Source organism: Danio aesculapii, chromosome 13, assembly GCF_903798145.1.
Source record: "Danio aesculapii chromosome 13, fDanAes4.1, whole genome shotgun sequence".
Taxonomy (NCBI): Eukaryota; Metazoa; Chordata; class Actinopteri; order Cypriniformes; family Danionidae; genus Danio; species Danio aesculapii.
This window is the reverse complement of record NC_079447.1, coordinates 45542345-45564470: the sequence shown is the minus strand read 5'-3', so window position 1 is coordinate 45564470 and position 22126 is coordinate 45542345. Positions and strand designations below refer to the sequence as shown.

The window sequence follows — 22126 nt, the reverse complement described above, 5'->3', positions numbered from 1 at the left end:
ATCACAGTATGTGTTTTTCTGTCATTTCAAAATGTCACTTTATTTTCATTTTGTGCCAGTCTTTAAATAAATGTGTTAGAGGGACAGTACGTGTGTGTCAAACATTTTGGTGAATTACATTTGAGTTGGTTATAAATGGTAACCATGTAAATGGTAAAAGATACTGTCTGAGGTTAGTAGTAAATGACTAATTAGGCCCTCGTTTTGCGCGTTCCCATGAAGGGGTAGGGGTGTCCCAATTCTCTTTAGCTTGAAGGCGTAGGGCTAAGGGGAAGGGAAGAATAGCCCTTGGAACGAAGATTTTTCAGGACCACACTCGAAACCAAGGGGTAAGAAAATTTCCCAGAATACACCAGCCACAACAGCAGGATTGCAGCACCCGGAAGTAAGGAGATCCACAAAAAAAAAAAAAAAAAAAAATTGTAATTTATATGAATTTACAACAAACAAGCACATGTTTTAATATATTCATAACCGCGTTTGTGTTTTACCATCATGCTTAAAAAAAATAATAAAAAAAAAAAAAAAAAAAAAAAAAGCTAAATTTTTCGATCTATAATCCATAATCATACCTCCTGTATAGCAGTCCCACAACATTCTGACACTGGAATACCCTGTCAGAAAAGTCTAGTGGCTGTGAATGACCTTTTTACAGTGTCTGCTATAATGTTAATGTTGTTTTTGGTGTGTTTACATAAGTAATATGGCCACGGTGTAAATGCACAGTACAGTTACGCTCTTATTGCCACATTAGATTGTTATGATAACATGATCTCTGCCTTCAGTGATTTCCTGAAGATAAATACCAAAAAAATAGCTCAACTGGAATAATTACAGCAGTCGTGATCAGCTGATCTCATATGAAGCAAGAGATTGCGATGACATATGACGTGTGCAGGTGCTGTAGTGCTGTCCTAATTCTTAGGGGTACATTTTTAAGCCCTTCCCCTTCACCCTCGATTTTAAGGGCCAAGGGAAAGGGGTACAAAATAAAATTGCGATTGGGCCTTAATGTTGTTTTTCATTCCTATAAATCGCATTTTTTAAATAGTTCAGAAGGTGGCGCTGATCAGCAGCAGTATTAGTTCAAAGACGTTAAAAGCAAGTAAAATAGATTAAAACTATCATTTCAAAGCTGTCCAAATGTGACTATATATGCATCAAGCTGCCAACCGGAAGTTCTTAGCATCCTCCTTACACATACACACAAAGCATAAAGGGTAATTTTGCGTTCTAAGAAAAAGGTCTATATGGCAAGGACGTAAAGTAGCGCAAAGTAGAAGTACTCAGATATCTTAATTTTTTATTTTTAATAAAATAACTTTGTTAGAAAAAAATACACATTTAGGAAAATTCAGCAGTGTTATAGAGTATATGGTTTTTTTGTTTAAAGTTATTAAATAACAAAATTTAAAAAATGTGTTTGATTTTGTTCATTTAAAACAGAACAATCATACACTGCTTCAATTTCTCTAACGAAATACATTTCATAATGATTAACAAAATATTGACCTATTCATATACACTTACAGCAATAAATGCATTCAACCAGTTTGAAATTGAACGGAATGATGCACAAGCTTATTATTTTCCTCACCCCATTACCACATCATTCATCTATCGCTTCAACATATTTATTTTTTTAATACTAAACACATTACATCCTTTTTACATATTATATATTCAATTAATACAGAGTCCAGAGTTAAACCTTAAGGAGTTTCTTCTGTTGAACGCAAAAGAAGATATTTTGAAAAACTCTACTTGCTGAGACTCATTGACTTCCATTGTATTCTTTTTGTTCTACTATAAAAGTCAATGGGGTGCCAACAACCAGCATTCTTCAAAATATCTTCTTTTTATCTTCCTTTCTGTTCAATGAATGAAAACACTCAAACAGGTTTTGAACAAGTGAAGAGGGGTATGGCGGCAAATCAATGCCAATATTAATCGAGCGCAGCGGTGATGTTTGCGCGCGAGGAGAAGTGAACCGTGAGCAGATTACAGATCTACACGCGAGAAAACTACAGCTCGCGAGCGCACAGGGGATCTTCACGCGCGCGCTCAACTGATCCAGCGCGAAGAAAACAAGTCCCGCGCGTGCACCTCATCATCTGTGCGCACGATGTACGCTCTCGCGAGCGAGGTCATGCCTACAGCGCGCGCGCGCGATCAGTTCTCTCCGCTCGCTCGCTGGTTCTTCTCTCTGCTCGCGCGAAACATTTTGGAATTTTGTCAGTCCTGGGGCGGGACTTGGTTCACCTGTTATCTCTAGCGCTATTGGCTACTCTACCTTTCCGGAAGTTAGCCGGGATTGGACGCCGATTATACGACGAACCATAATTCACGTGATCTTATCATCACCTTAACAAACATGGCTTCAACGGACCAGCACGTAAGTAATCATTTCATTTATTATGAAAATTAATTGCCTTTGTTAGAAAAGGTAGTTATTAGAAACTTTATTAACAGGCGCCCTGTTTACTGACACATTGACTTGTTAAATCAACTAATCTACTTAATCTTTAATTTATATTTAATTTACACACAGCAAATTAAAATTTTTATTATGCTTACTTTGTAGTCAAAGTATCAATACTTCATCAATATATGCAATTGCACCATTGAAGGTAGTAAAACTACATTATTCACAAACTAGTGTATACTTTATATTTGGTATTCTGCTCAAATAAAGTATATAGCATTGCACACTGTTTTTTTCTTTCACATTTAGGTTTTCATTATATACATTTTGTTTAGAGAGAGCACTGCAAAAAATGCTTTTCTTGTTTAGATTTTGTCTTGTTTCTAGTATAAATATCTAAAATCTCTCATGTCAAGAAAATTCTTCTTGATGAGCAAAACATATTGTCTTGTTTTGAGAAATAATATGCCAATGTGAGTTTTTCCTTAAAACAAGCAAAGTAATCTGCCAATGGGGTAAGCAAATTAATCTTGTTTTTTCTTTTGACGTAAGATTATTTTGCTTACCCCATTGGCAAAAACTCAATTAATATTAACATATTATTTCTCAAAACAAAACAATATGTTGTGCTTGTGTAGAAAATTCTTCTTGATTTAGGAATTTTAGATATTTGGACTAGACACAAGACAAAAAATCTAGAGAGAGCACTGCAAAAAATGCGCTTCTTACTTAAACAAAATGTATATAATGAAAACTTAAATGTGAAAGAAAAAAACAGTGTGCAATGCTATATACTTTATTTGAGCAGAATACCAAATATAAAGTATACACTAGTTTGTGAATAATGTAGTTTTACTACCTTCAATGGTGCAATTGCATATATTGATGAAGTATTGATACTTTGACTACAAAGTAAGCATAATAAAAATTTTAATTTGCTTTGTGTAAATTAAATATAAATTAAAGATTAAGTAAATTAGTCGATTTAACAAGTCAATGTGTCAGTAAACAGGGCGCCTGTTAATAAAGTTTCTAATAACTACCTTTTCTAACAAAGGCAATAATTTTCATAATAAATGAAATGATTACTTACGTGCTGGTCCGTTGAAGCCATGTTTGTTAAGGTGATGATAAGATCACGTGAATTCAGTGTTTGGACTCCCAGTAGTGATTATTAAACCACACTGAACTGAGCTCAACTGAACTGAACTTAAACATTACAAACTGAACTACACTGTTCCTATTTACTGTGACCTTTTATGTGAAGCTGCTTTGACACAATCTACATTGTATAAGCGCTATACAAATAAAGGTCAATTGAATTGAATTGAATTGAATTATAGTTCGTCGTTTAATCGGCGTCCAATCCCGGCTAACTTCCGGAAAGGTAGAGTAGCCAATAGCGCTAGAGATAACAGGTGAACCAAGTCCCGCCCCAGGACTGACAAAATTCCAAAATGTTTCGCGCGAGCAGAGAGAAGAACCAGCGAGCGAGCGGAGAGAACTGATCGCGCGCGCGCTGTAGGCATGACCCTCGCTCGCGAGAGCGTACATCGTGCGCACAGATGATGAGGTGCACGCGCGGGACTTGTTTTCTTCGCGCTGGATCAGTTGAGCGCGCGCGTGAAGATCCCCTGTGCGCGCGCGAGCTGTAGTTTTCTCGCGTGTAGATCTGTAATCTGCTCACGGTTCACTTCTCCTCGCGCGCAAACATCACCGCTGCGCTCGATTAATATTGGCATTGATTTGCCGCCATAGAGGGGTTAAACAATGAGAATCTTCAATTTTGTGTGAACTAGCCCTTTAAACACAGCCCTTACCTGTAGGATATCCCTACTGTTGTGAATGCCCTCCTCCGTCCAGAGAGCCATGACTTTTTCTGGGCTTGTGCATCCCGATCCATCATCCAGCCGGGTCAACAGCCTCTGACCCACAGTAGCCGATAATAAAGAAGGGGAAGTGGAACGTACCAAACGTTCCTCAAGAGCCTGAGAAAGCAGAGGGAACGACATGAGAGAAGACAAAACTATCTGGCAAAGTCTAATATCCGACTGCTGAAAAAGAAAAACCCTAACTCTCACACTCCCACCACACAATGCTGTCCTTGACATGCCTGAGCTAGAGCCTCAATCATGAACTAAATTATTTCACTGACCACTAATAAACGTCCTTCTGGTGTCGTAACCCTTAAGCTGGCTTAGCCTGGTTTTAGCTCCGCTGACTGCCAAATATTCATGCAACTCGGAATTTGTTATCAAGCAGTGATCACTGAAGCGGTTTTTCTCCTTAAAGGAATCCTGATCCTTTAAATCCTACATTTTAGTTACCAACAAATCTTGTGTCAGAACATAAAATACTATTTGTGCTTGAAATGAAATCACCTCTGCAAAGTCATCGCTAGAGGAGCCCAAGCTGTCTTTGCAGTCCCATGTGAAAACACTGCATGCCGGTATAAGGCCTGTAGTGCAGTACATTTCCTCAGCATTGAGTGCTAGTTTGGCCATCGCACAGGAGCACATTGCTTTCCCAGAAACAAGAGAGCAGAAAAAGAGGCTCCGCCTTCCCAATTAAGTTAATTGGTTCCAGCCACTGCAGCCCTCTCTTGGCTTGATGTTGGAATTCTGAAATGAATCCTATTTGACATCCAGCAAATTATTTAGCTGTCTTCTGAGAAACGTCACAACAGAAACCCAGAGCAGCTTTAGATTGCTTTCTCATTTCTGATCAACAGGTGAGATTACAACTGGTACACAACAAGATTTCTCTAGTGCATATATAAGAGAAACCTGCAAGTAGTGATGGTGAAATGAAGCTTTCTGAACCAGTGAAGCGCTCGACTCAATTGTATCGGAAAAAGATTCGTTACTCGAAGCTTTCTAAATCACTGCTCGATGAGGACCTCTTCTGGTTAGTGTGAGGGAAAGCACTGTGTTGCAATAATATCAAATGTTCACAACTGACCAACTCATTCATGTAGAACAACAACAGTAATATAAACAGATTACTCTAGTTTTTACACATAAGGTTTGTTACATTACACGACTGATGACTGTAGTTAAATCCAAGGTATTCAAAATTATTTACATTTATCATATTACAACTAGTCCCGTTCCAAGCGGGGATCGAACCAGCAATTCCTGCATGGGAGGCGAATGCTCTAAGGAGGAGGCTATATTGCTCACATAGCCTCCTCCTTAGAGCATTCGCCTCCCATGCAGGAATTGCTGGTTCGATCCCCGCTGCATTCAGGTTGCGCTGGCCCTCATTAAACACTATACTACGATATGCAGTGGTTTTCTTTAAAGATAGTTGTAAAAAAATACGTTAAAACACTTTAGTATGCTTCTAAACCTTTTGACTATAAATTACTATTGTATTTTAGTTTAATTACTGGTGTATGGGACCAGTGCAGTGCTTTGAAACATTAGAAATGTATGTAATCGACGCCTAATCTCTTGCTATACACTTTACTAACCCATGGGGGTGTTTAAACTTTTGAATCAAAGTTCGAAGCAGTCACGTGGGTATAGACGAAAATGAAGCTTCGGACGTCACTGATCACGTGATGATGGCGAAACGAATCAAGCTCCGGTACGCTGCTTCACTGCGAGATGTATCATTTTTTTGATACATGCTTCGAAGCCTCGGCGCACAACGTCACATCACTACCTGCACGCTTGCCTATAATTTTATTTATGCTATTATTTATTCCATTAAAAAAGTATCTTCTAATGCAAAATAATAAGGTACTTTTTTTTTCAGAGCCAAAAATTGTTGAAAATACTACGGAGACCCGGAAGAGACGTGATGGTGGGGAAAAAATTGGTGGAAGAAAAAAAAAACTGGGTGGGAGGAAAAAAACCTGAGTGATAGGAAAACATATTTTAAGGTTTTTGCGTTCCCTCGCAAAGATGTTTTGCGTTCCCTCCACAAACGCATCCTGTTCACTTCATTCATGTAAACCCTCCCGTTTTTGCCGAAATTCTCCCGTATTTTACCATTCTATCCCACTTTCTTTACATTGAAGCTGTGCGTCGATCGTCGCCTTTCATATGCAACCAGTGAATGCATGTATAAGCGCTGACTGACAGACGCGCTCCGTACAATAAACTGACCCCAGATCAGCTTCTGTAAACGCCATTTAAAGTGACACCTCTGTTATCAAACAATTGAGCCACAAACGAATCTCTTGTTTTGTTTAGTTTGATAACAGAGGTGTCTCTGTAAGAATGCACAGATCTATAATGAAAGCATTCCATTACTTTAGAAACTGTTTGTGTTCATTTAAGAGAAAATTAACTGTTTAACATAAAGCATGCAGGACGGAGATGTTTACATTTTATTTAGTGTGTTTGTCTAACACAATCTCACGGCAATTCGTGACTTTTTGACTCAGTGGCTAATTCGTATGAATTCGTACAATCAAATTCGTACGATTTAGTACGATTTGCTCATCCCCCAATGACGGTTGGGTTTAGGGGTGGGGTTAGGTGCCACGCCTCCTTTTTAAAATCATACAATTTCGCACGAATGAACTCGTACGAACTCGATTTTGGAGATTTGCATTTATTTATTTATTTTTTGCTCAAAAAAGCAATATTCATTCATTTTCCTTTGTCTTAGTCCCTTTTTTATCAGGAGGATAATATGCCAACTCCACACAGAAATGGCAACTGGTTCAGCAGAGACTCGAACCAGTGACCTTCTTGCTGTGAGGTGACTGAGCCACGTGCCACCAACAAAATATTAAATTAACAAAATATATGAACTTCTATCAAGTGCAACACATAACTTAACACATATCACAAATCTTAAAAGTATGGCTCACTCAAAAATAGAACATTTCCTTGTCATTTACACACACTGAAGTGGTTCTAAACCTTTATAAATTACTTTCTTCGAATGAGATTTTCTGAAGAATTCAGTGGGGGGGGGGGACACACTCATTGATCATTTTTTTCCAACATTCCTCAGTATATCTTCAGAAAAAAGACACTCACAGCTTTAAAACAGGTAAATGATGACACAATTAATTTTCGGGATGAACTATAAAATGAAATTTTCAGAGAAAGCCATGCAGACAAACTTGCATACTGGTATCATTTTTTGTTGCTATGTTTATTATCTGCTTTCTATTGCAACATCAGTGCGACCTTGAGCTGCTGCTGACCTTTGAGATGGTGCGCAGTGGTTTGGGCCGTGCAGGGGTGGAGGTAGAGAGGGGTAAAGCGTGATTATGTGGTTTGAACAGGCCGCTCTGGAACTCAATGAGACTGACTTTCCCATCCTGATCCGTGTCCAGTTTCCTGAAGAGAGCGTCTAACTCCTGAATACACACAAAGACGTAGAGTGATTTCAATAATATTGACAAAATATCACTGTAAACCAGGAATTCTCAAAGTTTGGACTCTGATGAAAAATTCATTCTGGACCCTCCTCCATTTCATATTTCAAGAACGCTAATTGTGTGTCACACTGTGTGGATTTATTACTTTAAAAAACAAGTTAAACTTGAAATCTTGTTTGAAAGATTTTTGGCGATGTCTGAAATAAAACAAGAAAAGTTGAGTTTCCAAAAAGATTGGACAGAGAGGTATGCATTCATTTACAGCAGCTTCAATTCAGCGCATAACTGTTCTGTTGATTTAAGATAGTTGGAAATGTTAAATGTCACAATGAACAGGTTTAGTCAGCTGATTGAATACAGACAGTGCCATTTCTCACTTTAATTTTTTCTGTATTTTGCGCCATTTTACTTCAGACCTAAATCTGTTTTATTATTTTTCTTTTCATTTATTTATATATATATATATATATATATATATATATATATATATATATATATATATATAATTACATTTAATAAATGCTGCCTTGATAAACATTTTTTTTCAATATATATATTTTGTTTGTATATATATATATATATATATATATATATATATATATATATATATATATATATATATATATATATATATATATATATTGCTTTTTCCAAAAATTAATACAGAAAAAAGATTTCAAAATGAATAATAAATAATAATAAAATTAAAAAAACTCACTATTTGTGTCTTTTCTAGCTTTCTAAACCTGTTTTAACATTGTTTTCAATCTGTTTTTAATAACTTTTATCTGTTATTTTTACATATTTTATTTATTTTTTTGTTTGTTTGTTTATGTAAAGCCCTTTGAACTACCATTGTGTATGAAATGTGCTATATAATAAACCTGCCTTGGCTATGAGAAAAAACAAACATTTTTATCGAATCAAATCATGTGTTACTGTTTCTATATAATTCAAAACTGAATTCCAAATCTTTATTAAATGATTCACCCCTTCCTCTCAAAGAATGTGATCTACACATACACCGTTGCAATGGAAAATGCATTTAATGTTATATATATAGATTAGGGCTGCGCAATATATCAATATCGCAATGTGATAATTCGCGATAGTCACATTGCAAGATATACAATGAGTCTGGATTTAAACATTGTTGAGACCTGTGACTGTACAATGATTTTAAAAACATTCAAGCATAAGAAATTGTACTGTCTGTAACTTTATAGACAATTTTATAGATTTTAAAAAATTATTATTCAGTTACTGTACCTGAATACTGTTAGAGTTGGTAAACAATAAAACACTGTTTATTTCAATTGTATCTTTTTCTTTGAGAAGTTTATTTATAAACTAATTTCGAGAGAATTACATGCTTATGATTGCTTGCGTCACTCAATTCATTTTCCTCCCACCATCCAAAAACATGTAAACACAATTAACTCAAGTTAATTGACTAAATGGGCACCATAGACATGCTCCTAGTAAGTAGTTATCTCTTAAGAGCAATCACTGTCTGTTCATTAGTTACTACAGCAGGGGAGTTCTCAAGATCTACCTGAGCTCAAACTCCCCTCTCGCCTTGCAAACAGGAGGTAGCCCTGGGCTTGAGGATCTTATGAGCTCAGAGCTCTCTCCCAGGACAACATGCCAAACAAGCTTTATAATCAATCATCAGCTAAGTATGAACTCTTGAAAACTATATTTATCTATGCTTGTAGATTGTTTGTTAGATTTTATGCAGATGTACTCCCCCACAGAATCATCTTAATCAATCTACAATTATGAATTATTTCCAAATAGAGATATTGAAGTCATCTGGTGAAACTGTATTCAGATGGCTATATATATATATATATATATATATATATATATATATATATATATATATATATATATATATATATAGCAGAAAAACAAAATGTTAGATTTTCCAACATTGTGCAGCCCTAATGTACTTGTTTATTAAAATTAATCTTTGTTATAGCAAATTTTTTTAGGACCTTTGACTTTTCTGAATATTCAAATATAAACCATTAAATTGAGACTTTGAGAATTCCTTCAATAAAAAGTCATCAGTAACAAACATGCAACATGTGATCATTACAAATCCTCCATAATTTTAGGTGATGGTACCTCAGCCTCTAAGTGCTTAAGTCCGATGTGATCACAGACGAGTGAAAGCTCCTCGCGGTTTAGTGATCCGGCAGCTCCGACCCCCAGTTCTTCCCAAACTGCCCTCACCTGCACGTCTGTCACTTCCTGCTGATTGTCAGATGAGCGTTGACAACTTCCTGTGCCATCTTGATTCCAGAGCTTCAGCTGGCCTTAAATGTATATAATTCAGAATTTGTGAAAATCACTTATAAAGAATGAAAATAAAATAAAACTGCACTGTAATTGATTTGTGTTGGGGTAACATGAAGGAATTAGGTTAACTTATTAGTTTTCACAAATTTAAGTGGATTGAACATACAACAGTTAAGTTGTCACCCCCCCAAAAAAATCAAGAATTGTGTTGTTTCAGCTCATTTTAAATAAGTAGTTTAAACAAACAGCAAACGACAATTTTTTTTTTGAGTGTGCACAGTACAGTCAAATTGAACTCACCTTGTGCCACAAAATAGTGGTGTGTGGACTCTTTGTTGCTTCCTGTGTCTTCATCTGATTTGAGACTCTGTAAACAGAGCAATGACAGTGTTTACTGAAAACTACCTACTGAATGCTGCATAGAATGTGTATTGTATATTGCCTCCTCATTTGTAAACATACGTAAGTGCATTTTAAAAATGTTTCCGATGTCCTTTAATGCTTTTCCTTTAGCGCTGTGGATGTTAGTTAGAAATCAATTTGAAGACCATTGCATTCAACTGTTTTATGATTGATGACGTGTTTTGGTTTTCATCTTAGGGTGCTTTCACACCTAGACTTTTGTTTTGGAACATGGCGCGTTTCCTCAGTTAGGAATCAATCGGTCCGAGATCGCCTGAATGAGGTGGTCTTGGCTCGATTGAAATGACCTCTGGAGCAGATTGTTGTAGTGAGAAAGCAAAATGATCTGAGCTCGGCTATATCACAGTGTATTATGGATATGTAATAGGCATGTATATGGCTATAAGATGAGAGAATTATGAGAAGGCTGGGATGTATGTGTTAAATGTGTGGTTCATGTCAAATATGAAAGTGAAAGCATGCTGAACTATTAACGAGAGCTGTTTATCCGTTAGGAAAACTGACCGAACTGCAGACTTGGTTTATCAGTTATTTCTCACTATAATGTAAAGCCTATAATGCATAATTCTAGCGAAGGGTTGTGTGTGAGAAAGTCTTACCTCTGATTTATAGATGTGGGTGTCACCATTCAAAATTAAAGCGCAGCTTTCCGCTTATATGTCTTATTGCTCATCGTCATAAATTAAAATAAGGATGCATGACAGCTGAGCGCGTCTCTGCAAAATAAACCGTAAAACTTTGTCCAATGTGAGGAGAGTTTACTCGCACATGACTTGTTTTAGCTTTCCGTTTAGAAACTTTGCCGTGTGAAAGCGAACCGCACCAAGTACAAAGTGCAACATTGTAAAAATTTTAATCCCTGTTTCGGAACAAAACAGGTGTGAAAGCACCCTTACTCTTTAACTTTAAAAAAAAAAAAGTTAAAACTTGTCATGGGTCTTTACGTGACACTGTTTGGAAGCTTTTTATTCATTTAAGTCATTGAAATACACAACAAAAATTTTGAGGCCTGAAGAAACTTTTGAAAACTGAATTTGCCTTGAAAGTTTTATTATTAGCTCTTCTTCATAACAGAAAAGCAGTTTTGTGATTTTTAAATTCATTCATTCATTTTTGGCTTAGTCCCTTTATTAATCTGGAGTCGCCACAGTAGAATGAACCGCCAACTTATCCAGCATATGTTTTACACAGCGGATGCCTTTCCAGCTGCAACCCATCACTGGGAAACATCCATACACACTCATTCACACACACACTATGGACAATTTAGCTTACCCAATTCACTTATACAGCATGTCTTTGGAATGTGAGGGAAATCAGAGCACCCGGAGGAAACCCGCACCAACACGAGGAAAGCGTGCAAACTCCACACAAAAATGCCAACTGACCTAGCAGAGGCTCGAACCAGCGACCTTCTTGCTGTGAGGCGATTGTGCTACCCACTGCGCCACCATGCTGCCCTAATTTTAACATTTTCAAATTATAATTATTTATACTTTATATTATATAATTAAACAATTTCTAATTGTCAGTCTACGCTGATAATTACTACGCAATTCTGATTGTGCCTCACAGGTGAGTTAATTAACAGTTTCCGTATTTTGTATTTCGCAAGTGTCTTTCGTTTATTTGCGGTTGTGAACTGCATTATGGGAACTTGATCTCGGCTCTGTGTTTAATAAAGTGACTTTTATTGACATTTTAGTACTTTGAATTAATATCTAGAGAAATAAGTCAGTAAAATAACAGAAAAAGTACTGACAGCTTATTACAAGGTTTTTGTCCCATAATTTACAACACCAACCCAAACAATTTAGCACTTTAAACTAATAAAAATGGCAATAAAAGTCACTTTTTCAAACTTTTCAAGGTTAAAAGTTGTTGGAAGAAACATCAAAATCCCATAATGCTATTCAAAAGCACAAATACACCAAAATAAAAACATGAATCAAGGAAAACTGCTATTTTTTTTTTAAGTTCCCAGGTTCTGCAGGTTGCAATGTCCCGAATTTTGCTTGCCAATCTTAAGCCAACTGTAATGGATTGTTTTGGTTCAACTTGGAATTTCCCCAACCAGCGCAGAGCCCGGAGGACCAGAGTGAGTGCTCCGACTTGACCCCCCGGTCCGAAAACTGCTAATTTACTGCTATTTTGTACAGTGTGCATACTGTGTATTCTATTAATGTGCTATTCAAAACATTTGAATTCCAAAGGCCATGCTAAAAGAAGCACAATAAGAGCTCAACTTTGACTCTTGACTGAAGTGAGTGGGCAGTGAAATTGAACAACATGGTTCAGCGATCACAAGGAACACAATGCAATCATCATAAGGCATTCCATCCCAGCAGACATTACTTCTGCCACGCTGGACGGGAACAACTGGCAGACTGAGGATACAAGCTAGCAAGTAATCCCGTTCTTCACGTCAGTATAGAAACACTGCATCATACTAAACAGCTTAAAGCTTGCCCATATAAAGCCAGTAAAATCTCTCTGTAATGATGCAAAAAGAGCTTACATAAGAGATGGTTTGGAGTCCAACCGAGTTATCCAACAGTTCCAACACTGAGAGCGCTTTAAAACTGGCAGACATCGTTAAACAGTAGGAAGTTTAGTACTAAAAGTAATTGTAAAGGTCACACTTGCTCACCTAGAATAAGAAACAGCTACATACAACATCGAATAAATATACAAGAAAACACAGAATAGAATAGCATGATGACAGACTCACTGTCGCTCTATCATGTTATGTAATGACATTTTACACAGTTTGCCACAGTGCAAGCTGAATTCATTACAATTTCAGCATGTTGTGTTCACTTTTCATCGGTTATTTTTTTTAAGCAGACCTGCATGAAAGGGAAAAAATTCTGCATTTGAATTATGCATGAGATTTAAAGGCACAATATGTAAGATGTTTTCAGTAAAAAATCAAAAACCACTAGAATAGCTATATTTTGGTGACTTATGTACTTACATTATCCCAAATGTTTCAAAATAATGTTAAAATCCAGATAAACAAGCAGTTTTAACTAATCACATGTACCATGTCCTGTGTTGCCATGCTAATGGCACGCTAAATCAGGGGTGCCCAATCTTTTTCGTACAGTATAAAGGGCCAAAAACCAAATATCATTGAGAGCCGTGGGATGAAGGTAAATATACTAAACTATATTACATAAAAGCATTGGTAATATCCTAATTTATTAGAAAACATTACTTTAAATTATATCAACTAATGCTTATGACATTTAAAATTATATCTTATTGCAATAAAAGCATAAACAATAGCATTTATAACACAGTGGAGTTCAATGCTGAATACACAAGTCAAGCACAATCTGCCTTTGACTTGATTTGTCCTCCGTCGGCTGACAGTATGGGCATTTAAACTAAATCTGATTTATTTACACTGTTTAGTTGAAACATTTAATTTTAGTTAGATTTAACAATAAAACAAACAAACATACAAACAAAATGTTACATTAGATTAGAAATGACAATATCTAAACCATCCCCACCATTCTCCCTCTTTTCTTAGATGGGATGGTGGGACAAATCAAAGGTTACCATGGGCCAACTTTGGCCCGCGGGCACTAGTTTGGGCATCTCTGCCCTAAATAGACCATTTTGAGTGATGTAAACTAAAACAATGGTCCCAACGTTCTTCCTGTTTTACATTTTTAATTTCTATAGCTTCCGAGAATCCAAAAAGAGAAACATATTGATAAGTATTGTTATGATAGCTGTTTTAACATCTTGTTACAGTTATGAAATCGTTTGATAACAAGCAGGAAATGTTCATGGGCCAAATGACATGACCACATAGAAATGGTGGATACCCAGATTTTATACAAAAATGGGGGAGAAAACAGGGAAGCACCAAAGATGTGTTAATATTAGGGATGCATCGATTCCAATGAATAAATTATTGTCAATTTGAGATGTATGATCCATTATAGCCTATATGATATTTAATTAATTTGAAATATTTGGTTACATGAGTAGCTCTCAAGACACTTTCAGTTTTTAAAAATAGCATATGAAATGATGTTGGAGACTATGGCTGGGCGATATGACAAAACTGCAAACTCGATATTTTTTCCCATATTGAACAACAACGATAAATTTCAATATAAGTTGTTAATGCTTCCAGCTTAAAAAGTTATTATCCCAACTAGGGAAGCTCATTTCAGTTAATTTTGGCAACCGACTACCGCCACTCGTTAATCGAATATTAACCGTTAACTGGTCAGATTAATATTAAATTATTTAATTTTTTAAAAATGTACGTGTCTATTTTGTGTGACACATTAAATATTGCATTTTAAAATACTGATTTATTTTAACATGCGAACAGCAGCATACAGAACATCTTCACGCTTGCAACAGTACAGAAAAAAAAAACTAAATAAAAAGAATAAAATAAATAGTCCTGCCCTAGATATTTTTCACTTAAATAACAAATGTAGATTACAAAACGAAAACACTGACTGAAACTTTTTAAGAACCGGCATAGGCTGTTTGTTTCATCAAACAAAAATATCAGACTACCTCAAATCTATCCTCATGGAAAATAGGCCTATGCATTTAATTAATGCTCCCCTCTAATTCTTATTTCACAAGCCTCTGCCAACATTTTTAATAGAAGTCATTTAAGATTAAAGACTATGTCTTGAGCATCTGATTTTACCTTTTGCTTGTGTGCTTTTATTTCCTCTCTCACTCGCGGTTTATGTGCGTGCTGCATATGATGAATGACAATGCCAAGGCTTATATGTTGACTTTCTGTAAAGTATAGGCTACTCTAGCACAGTGGTTCCCAACCCTTTTCCTGGAGGCACACCAACAGTACATATTTTGGATGTCTCCCTTACCTGACTAATTAACTTGAGGTTTTGGAGTCTCTTCTTATGTTCTAATTAGGTGATTCAGGTGTGTTTGATTAGGGAGACATTGAAAATGTGTACTATTGGTGTGCCTTCAGGAACAGGGTTGGGAAACACTGCTCTAGCACATAACAATTTTGTTGTTTACATATGATATTGCATTAATTTGCATACTTGTTTTTTTAAGCTGTAAAACGAAAGCCAAAGTTTGGTGCAGAGTTATCATTATGCCAAAAAATTAAGAAAATTTTTGAAAATTAATTGATTTGTATATTAGGCTGTATAGGCTATTTTAAAAATGTAATAAAAAATATGAATAACTGTAAAAATATTCTTTCATTTAGCTTCTTTGGCAAAATACGTCTGTAGGCACATGTGGTTGCACATGTTCCAAGAACGTGAGGCGCACCACACCGCCTTTCTGTTGACAAGAAAAAACACTCGCGGCCATTAGTAAACCATTTAAAAGGTACCCCTCTCAACGCAAAACGCATGTTAGGTGTGATCGGCCCATTATGTAGTCAAACTTTAAAAATATATTTAAAAATAATATTTTTTAATCATTTAACTGATACCATTAATCGGTTAAAAATGCACCCTTTTGGTTAATGGCTAATCAGTTATTTTGAGCATTCCTAATCCCAACAATGACTGATGCTGCAAATATTAGACGATTCATTAAATTACCATTTAAAATATTGTTTATTAACAAAAACAGAGTACACATTTGGCCTTAAATCAAGACAAAATGTATAATAACATTTTTAAAAGACTAATCTGTTTAAGGTCTGGCATTACGAGGTGAATTAAATGTGCAAAACATAAACAAAACAAACTATACACTACAACTTCTAGCAAGACCAAACAAATTGTAAAACTTTCAAGGCAAGGCAAGGCAAGTTTATTTATATAGCACATTTCATACACAGTGGCAATTCAAAGTGCTTTACATAAACAGGAATAAAAGAAACAAGTATAAGAGAAATAAAAACAAATAATAAAATAGTAAATAAATAAATAAATAAATAAATAAGCATAAAAACAGATAAAATGTGTTATAAAAGAATTAAAAAGAAGAGAAAAACATAATAGTGCGATCTGTCGGACGTTGCACAGTGCTCATTCAGTAGAGGCACAGCTAAACAGATGTGTTTTCAGTCTTGATTTGAATGTGCCTAATGTTGGAGCACATCTGATCATTTCTGGAAGCTGAACTCTTGGAATTTCTAATCTATTTGATCCTAAAGATCTGAGTGATCTGATAGGTTTGTATTCAGTGAGCATATCTGTAATGTATTGAGGTCCTAGGCCATTTAGTGATTTATAGACCAGTAATAATACTTTAAAATCTATTCTGAATGTAACTGGGAGCCAGTGTAAAGACCTGAGGACAGGTGTGATGTGCTCTGATTTCCTGGTTCTGGTCAGAATTCTGGCCGCAGCGTTCTGGATGAGCTGCAACTGTCTGACTGCCTTTTTAGAAGGCCAGTGAGGAGGCCATTACAGTAATCCACCCTGCTGCTGATAAAAGCATGAACAAGTCTTCACTGGAAACAAAGCATCTAATTCTTGCAATGTTTTTGAGATGATAGTATGCTGATTTACTGACTGCTTTGACATGACTACTGAAACTCAGATCTGACTCCAGAGTCACACCAAGATTCTTGACCTTATTTTTTGTTGTTTGACCCTTAGAGCCAAGGTACGCATTCACCTTAAGAACCTGATCTCTGTTCCCAAATGCAATCACTTCAGTTTTCTCTTTGTTTAACTGAAGAAAGTTTTGGCACATCCAATTGTTAATTTCATCAATGCATTGGCAGAGGGTGTCAATGGGGCTGTAGTCATTAGGCAGTAAGGCTAGGTAGATCTGAGTGTCATCAGGGTTTTTTGGAGTGATACTTTTTTAGATGATGGAGGAATATTTTGGTTGCGTTGCCTAGACATAGTTTTTTCATACAAAGTTTTCCTTCCTCCGTCAAATAAACATAGGAGGGCTACTAACTAAAATCAATCGCTCCATGGAAAATAGCCATTTTTAATGCTCCGCTGTATCACAAACCTCTATCAACATTTTTAATACAAGTCATTATTTTAAAGATTATGACTTGAGAATGGGTAGCACAATCGCCTCACAGCAAGAAGGTTGCTGGTTCAAGCCTCAGCTGGGTCAGTTTGCATTTCTGTGTGGAGTTTGCATGTTGGCGTGGGTTTCCTCCTGGTGCTTCAGTTTCCCCCACAGTCCAAAGACATGTGATATAGGTGTAAGCTATACTTGTGTGTGAATAAGTGTGTATGGATGTTTCCCATTGAGGGGTTGCAGCTAGAAGGGCATCTGCTGCGTAAAAACATATGCTGGATAAGTTGGCGGTTCATTCCGCTGTGGCGACCCAAGATTAATAAAGGCATTAAGCCGAAAAGAAAATTAGTGAATGAATGAAACAGTAAGGACATTTTCAGTCTGAAACAGTGGAGTTTTTGACACTTTATTAGGTACATCAGTTGAGCTGCTCTTTAGCACAAACACCTAATCAGTTAATCACATGAGCAAATTAATGCAGTTAAACTAGGGTCATATTGTGGTAAAAAGGTGACCATTAACCACTCTCTAAGGCAGGGATGGGCAAACTCGATCCTGGAGGGCCGGTGTCCCTGCATAGTTTTGCTCCAACCCTAATCAAACACACCTGCTTGTAGCTTTCTAGTGATCTTAAAGACACTAATTAGGGTGTTCAGGTGTGTTTGATTAGTGTTGGAGCAAAACTCTGCAGGGACACCGGCGCTCCAGGATCAAGTTTGCCTATGCCTGCTCTAAGGTATAGAGAAATTGGTCCAAAAAGATACCATCCCTTGTTAGTGACAGTTAGGACAGGCTGTACCTCTTAAATTATTTCAACAGGTACAGCCTGGTGACTGCATTTGATTGCTTGTGGTAAACGAATTAAATAATAGTGAAAAGATTGCATTACTATAACAAATAGGCCAAAAAATGTGATTAAAAACATGGTATAGAAAAAATAGATTTTGATAAATGGGAAGTAAAATTTTAAATGACAAACAAAAATCCCTGAATTTCTGGAAAATACCTTTTCAAATTCCATGATATTCCAGAAATCTCCATGACTTTTGGGAACCCTGACCACTATCTCTGTGTGAGTGCCATCTTGTGGTAAATCACAATTGTAATGCACAGAATCACTGACCTGTAAGATTTGATCAATGTATGGCAGCGATCGAATGCAGGAGACAAACAGAACAGGATAAACTGATCGAAAAACACCACAGAGTTCAGCCTCCAGCAACAAAAGAATAAACCCAGCTGAATATGGGACAAGCCACAATCAATTACCGTCAGCATTAAACTTTAAACAACATTACATAACTGTTCACAAAAAAGCTTTTCAGGGGGAAAGAAGAGAGCGGAACGTCTTGCATTATCTCTGTATCTCAGACAATAGTTTTAGTATGAGAAAATAGCCCCTTTATTGATCTCATTAAAAAAAAAGATAAATATGAAGAATAACTTGTACTGTTGTACTTATGAAGTTTATCATAAGTAGATAATTCTTTAAATTAAAATGTAATTAAAATTACCAATAAAAATTTATTAAACTCCAAAACAATCAGATGACATCGCATTCCTCCCAAAAGACTTCCTGATGAAACTGCACTCACCGGCCACTTTATTAGGTACACCTGTCCAACTGCTTGTTAACGCAAATTTCTAATCAGCCAATCACATGGCAGGAACAGACAAGGTCAAGACCATCTGCTGCAGTTCAAACGGAGCATCAGAATGGGGAAGAAAGGTGATTTAAGTGACTTTGAACGTGGCATGGTTGTTGGAGCCAGACAGGCTGATCTGAGTATTTCAGAAACTGCTGATCTACTGAGATTTTCATGCACAACCATCTCTAGGGTTTACAGAGAATGGTCAGAAAAAGAAAAAATATTCAGTGAGCGGCAGTTCTGTGGGCACAAATGCCTTATTGATGCCAAAGGACAGAGGAGAATGGCCAGACTGGTTCGAGCTGATAGAAAGGCAACTCAAATAACCACTCGTTACAACTGAGGTATGCAGAAGAGCATCTCTGAATGCACAACATTCAATCCAATAGAGCACCTTTGGGATGTGGTGGAACAGGAGATTCGCATCATGGATGTGCAGCCGACAAATCTGCAGCAACTGCGTGATTCTGAGGAGCATTTCCAGTACCTTCTATCTATGCCATGAAGGATTAAGGCAGTTCTGAAAGCAAAAGGGGGGTCTAACCCGGTACTAGTAAGGTGTACCTAATAAAGTGGCCTGTGAGTGTGTGTGTTGTATTTTAGTCTATGACGTACCAAAAATGCTAAATGATTCATGTTGGATGACAAGGTTTGTGTGCAATATTTATCACAGCTAGTTGAATTATTTACAATAACAAGCAGTGCTGTTGCTTGCATGATTGTTGGATGTAGATATATGGCGCAGAGTCTGAGCTAATGCCTGTAAAACTGATCAGATTGTGTCGCTGTTTTTTCATCGAGATGACTTTCTCATTGTGCACAAAAGTGTGTGGTGTTTCTCACTCGTTAATTTGGAAATAAAAGGCTATCTTTTTTTTTGATCTTTTTTGAAACTGCACTGCAAAAATGTTGTCAACATTTTCAGATAATTTATTAAATTTACTATCAAACACAAATGAAACTAGATATTTTTAATTTGTTTTATTGTTTGTAGCACATAATGTTCTGGATCTAAAGAATTATGTTTTCCTTTTTGAATTAGTTTTTACTGTATTTTTATATCTTTTTAAAATGTCTTAAAATTTTGTTCATTGAACATAATGTTTTGGGTCTAAAGACAATTATGTATTTATTTTTTTATTCGTTTTTACTGTATTTTAAAGTTTTTTTTATTGTACTTTATGTGCCTGTTATTTAATTTGTCCGTTTTGTTGCTGATATTTTTAATAAGCAAAAATGTACTTTTTTAGTTAGTTAAGCACTTAGTTAGTTTGTTAATAATAGTTAGTATGTCAACTTCTATACACTAATAAATCTATATACTTTAGCTATGGCAACAGTTTTTTATTAACAGAAGGAATTGAGCAAAAGATGCAGTATTTGTGCATTTTTTATATTTAAATGTAAACATAATTTATATTTAAATGTAGTTCACCCAAAGATTAAAATCCTGTCATCATTTACTCACCTTGTTTCAAACCTTTTTGAGTTTCTTTTTGAAACAAAACACAGGCAAGCTCAGGTTGCCAGATTGACGAAACCAACAGAAGCGTGCAGACTATCGAGTTTAAAGGCTGATTTGAATCGTGTTCTAAATAAAAGCAACGACACGCGATAGATGGAATATTTGCCATATTAAAAGGAGATTTTGTTCTAACCAACACCTGAAATTTATATTTTAGAAACGCTTCTATTTCTTGCAGCTGAACAACAGAATAAACTGACAATGATCACCTCAGGTACACCTCATTTGTTTTATTCATTGCTAAATACTAATAATGTGACTGAAATAGAACTTTAGAACTGTTATTCAGTGTTATTCTGTTATTCAGCCAACAAATATCAGTGATTCAGCATGTACATTTAATAATGTTAAAGAGGTTTATTGTGTATTAATTAGATTATAAACCTTATCATTTCGCTGGAGTGCAGTGAGTGTACTATTCTGTGATTCTGAATGGCTGTATTTAAATTTATGTCATATTTCGTCTAGTGCAAACATCCAAATAGCTTATCGCTGCAACTCTCACCACATAGCGTGTTATTAGGATACAGGGTTACAATGTAACCTGCCCACCCAATATTTACGATTGTAATGTTTAAGTTATTTGCTAATTAACAACCACCTCATGTGGAACTCTGAATCTGTGTCTCATTTCGGAGGCTGCTACTGTTCACCAGAGGTCGCAATTTGGTCATGGACGCATGCTTTGAGAGCCATTCTGAATGAATGAATGAATGAAATACGCGGTTTTCCATCAAGGCAACCCAGGGTTCTGAAATATAATTGGCTAAACTGGCATTGGGTGGGTTAAAGCGACCAAAACAAAGATAGACGTTCCAGCACTGAACGCACATTTTCAAAGCCGAATAACTGATTTCAGCATTGTTTTTCAGATAAACAAAAATGTTCACTTAGCATGTTTCCTAAACATCTGCAAACGTTTCATGGTATTTGTATGATTTAGAAGAGTAAGAAACTTACATACAGCACATTTAAAGGGTCACAAAACTCATTTTTGAGATGTTGACAGTCAAATATGTGTCCCACACTGCAAAAAAAAAAAATTTATTAGCACACATATATTTAAAAAAAAGGGGAAAATTGCTTGTTTTTGCGTTATTTTTAGCAAATTTGTTCTTCCGGTTTGAAACGAATTTTTGAAGCTGCGTCACGGCGATTAGATCATTGCGTGTAATCCAGCATGGAGAGGGGATCTCTGTACCGACAAGTACATCGTGACAACTCTGAGTGTGCAGCATTAGTTCATGAGAAAGACTTTGTGAATGAGGTGCAACTTTATTAATATGCATGATAGCTTCGAAGAAAGTTTTACCTGTTACAGTGTTCGACAGCAGAGAGACGCCAGATTGTATTGCCAAAACAGGTGGAAGAACAAGAATTAGGAGACATTGGTCATCAGTGTTTTGTATATAAATGTGCTGCAACGAAGGTTTTGTTTACATTTCCCGCTATGAGAGCGCAGCTGGACTCATGTGTGGATT

The 22126-nt window shown here is 36.2% G+C and overlaps 1 protein-coding gene across 2 annotated transcripts in view; it reads right to left on the bottom strand.

Annotated features, from left to right (window-relative positions):
- ninl (ninein-like) overlaps positions 1 to 22126 on the bottom strand; it is a 74601-nt gene that overhangs the window by 35240 nt on the left and 17235 nt on the right. For both annotated transcript variants that reach the window (XM_056470544.1, XM_056470545.1), the window contains exons 5-8: positions 10380 to 10446; positions 9906 to 10096; positions 7596 to 7751; positions 4246 to 4413 (exon numbers count right to left, since the gene is read on the bottom strand). In XM_056470544.1, the coding sequence (XP_056326519.1) occupies positions 4246 to 4413; positions 7596 to 7751; positions 9906 to 10096; positions 10380 to 10446 (582 nt within the window). The remainder of the gene's footprint in view (positions 1 to 4245; positions 4414 to 7595; positions 7752 to 9905; positions 10097 to 10379; positions 10447 to 22126) is intronic.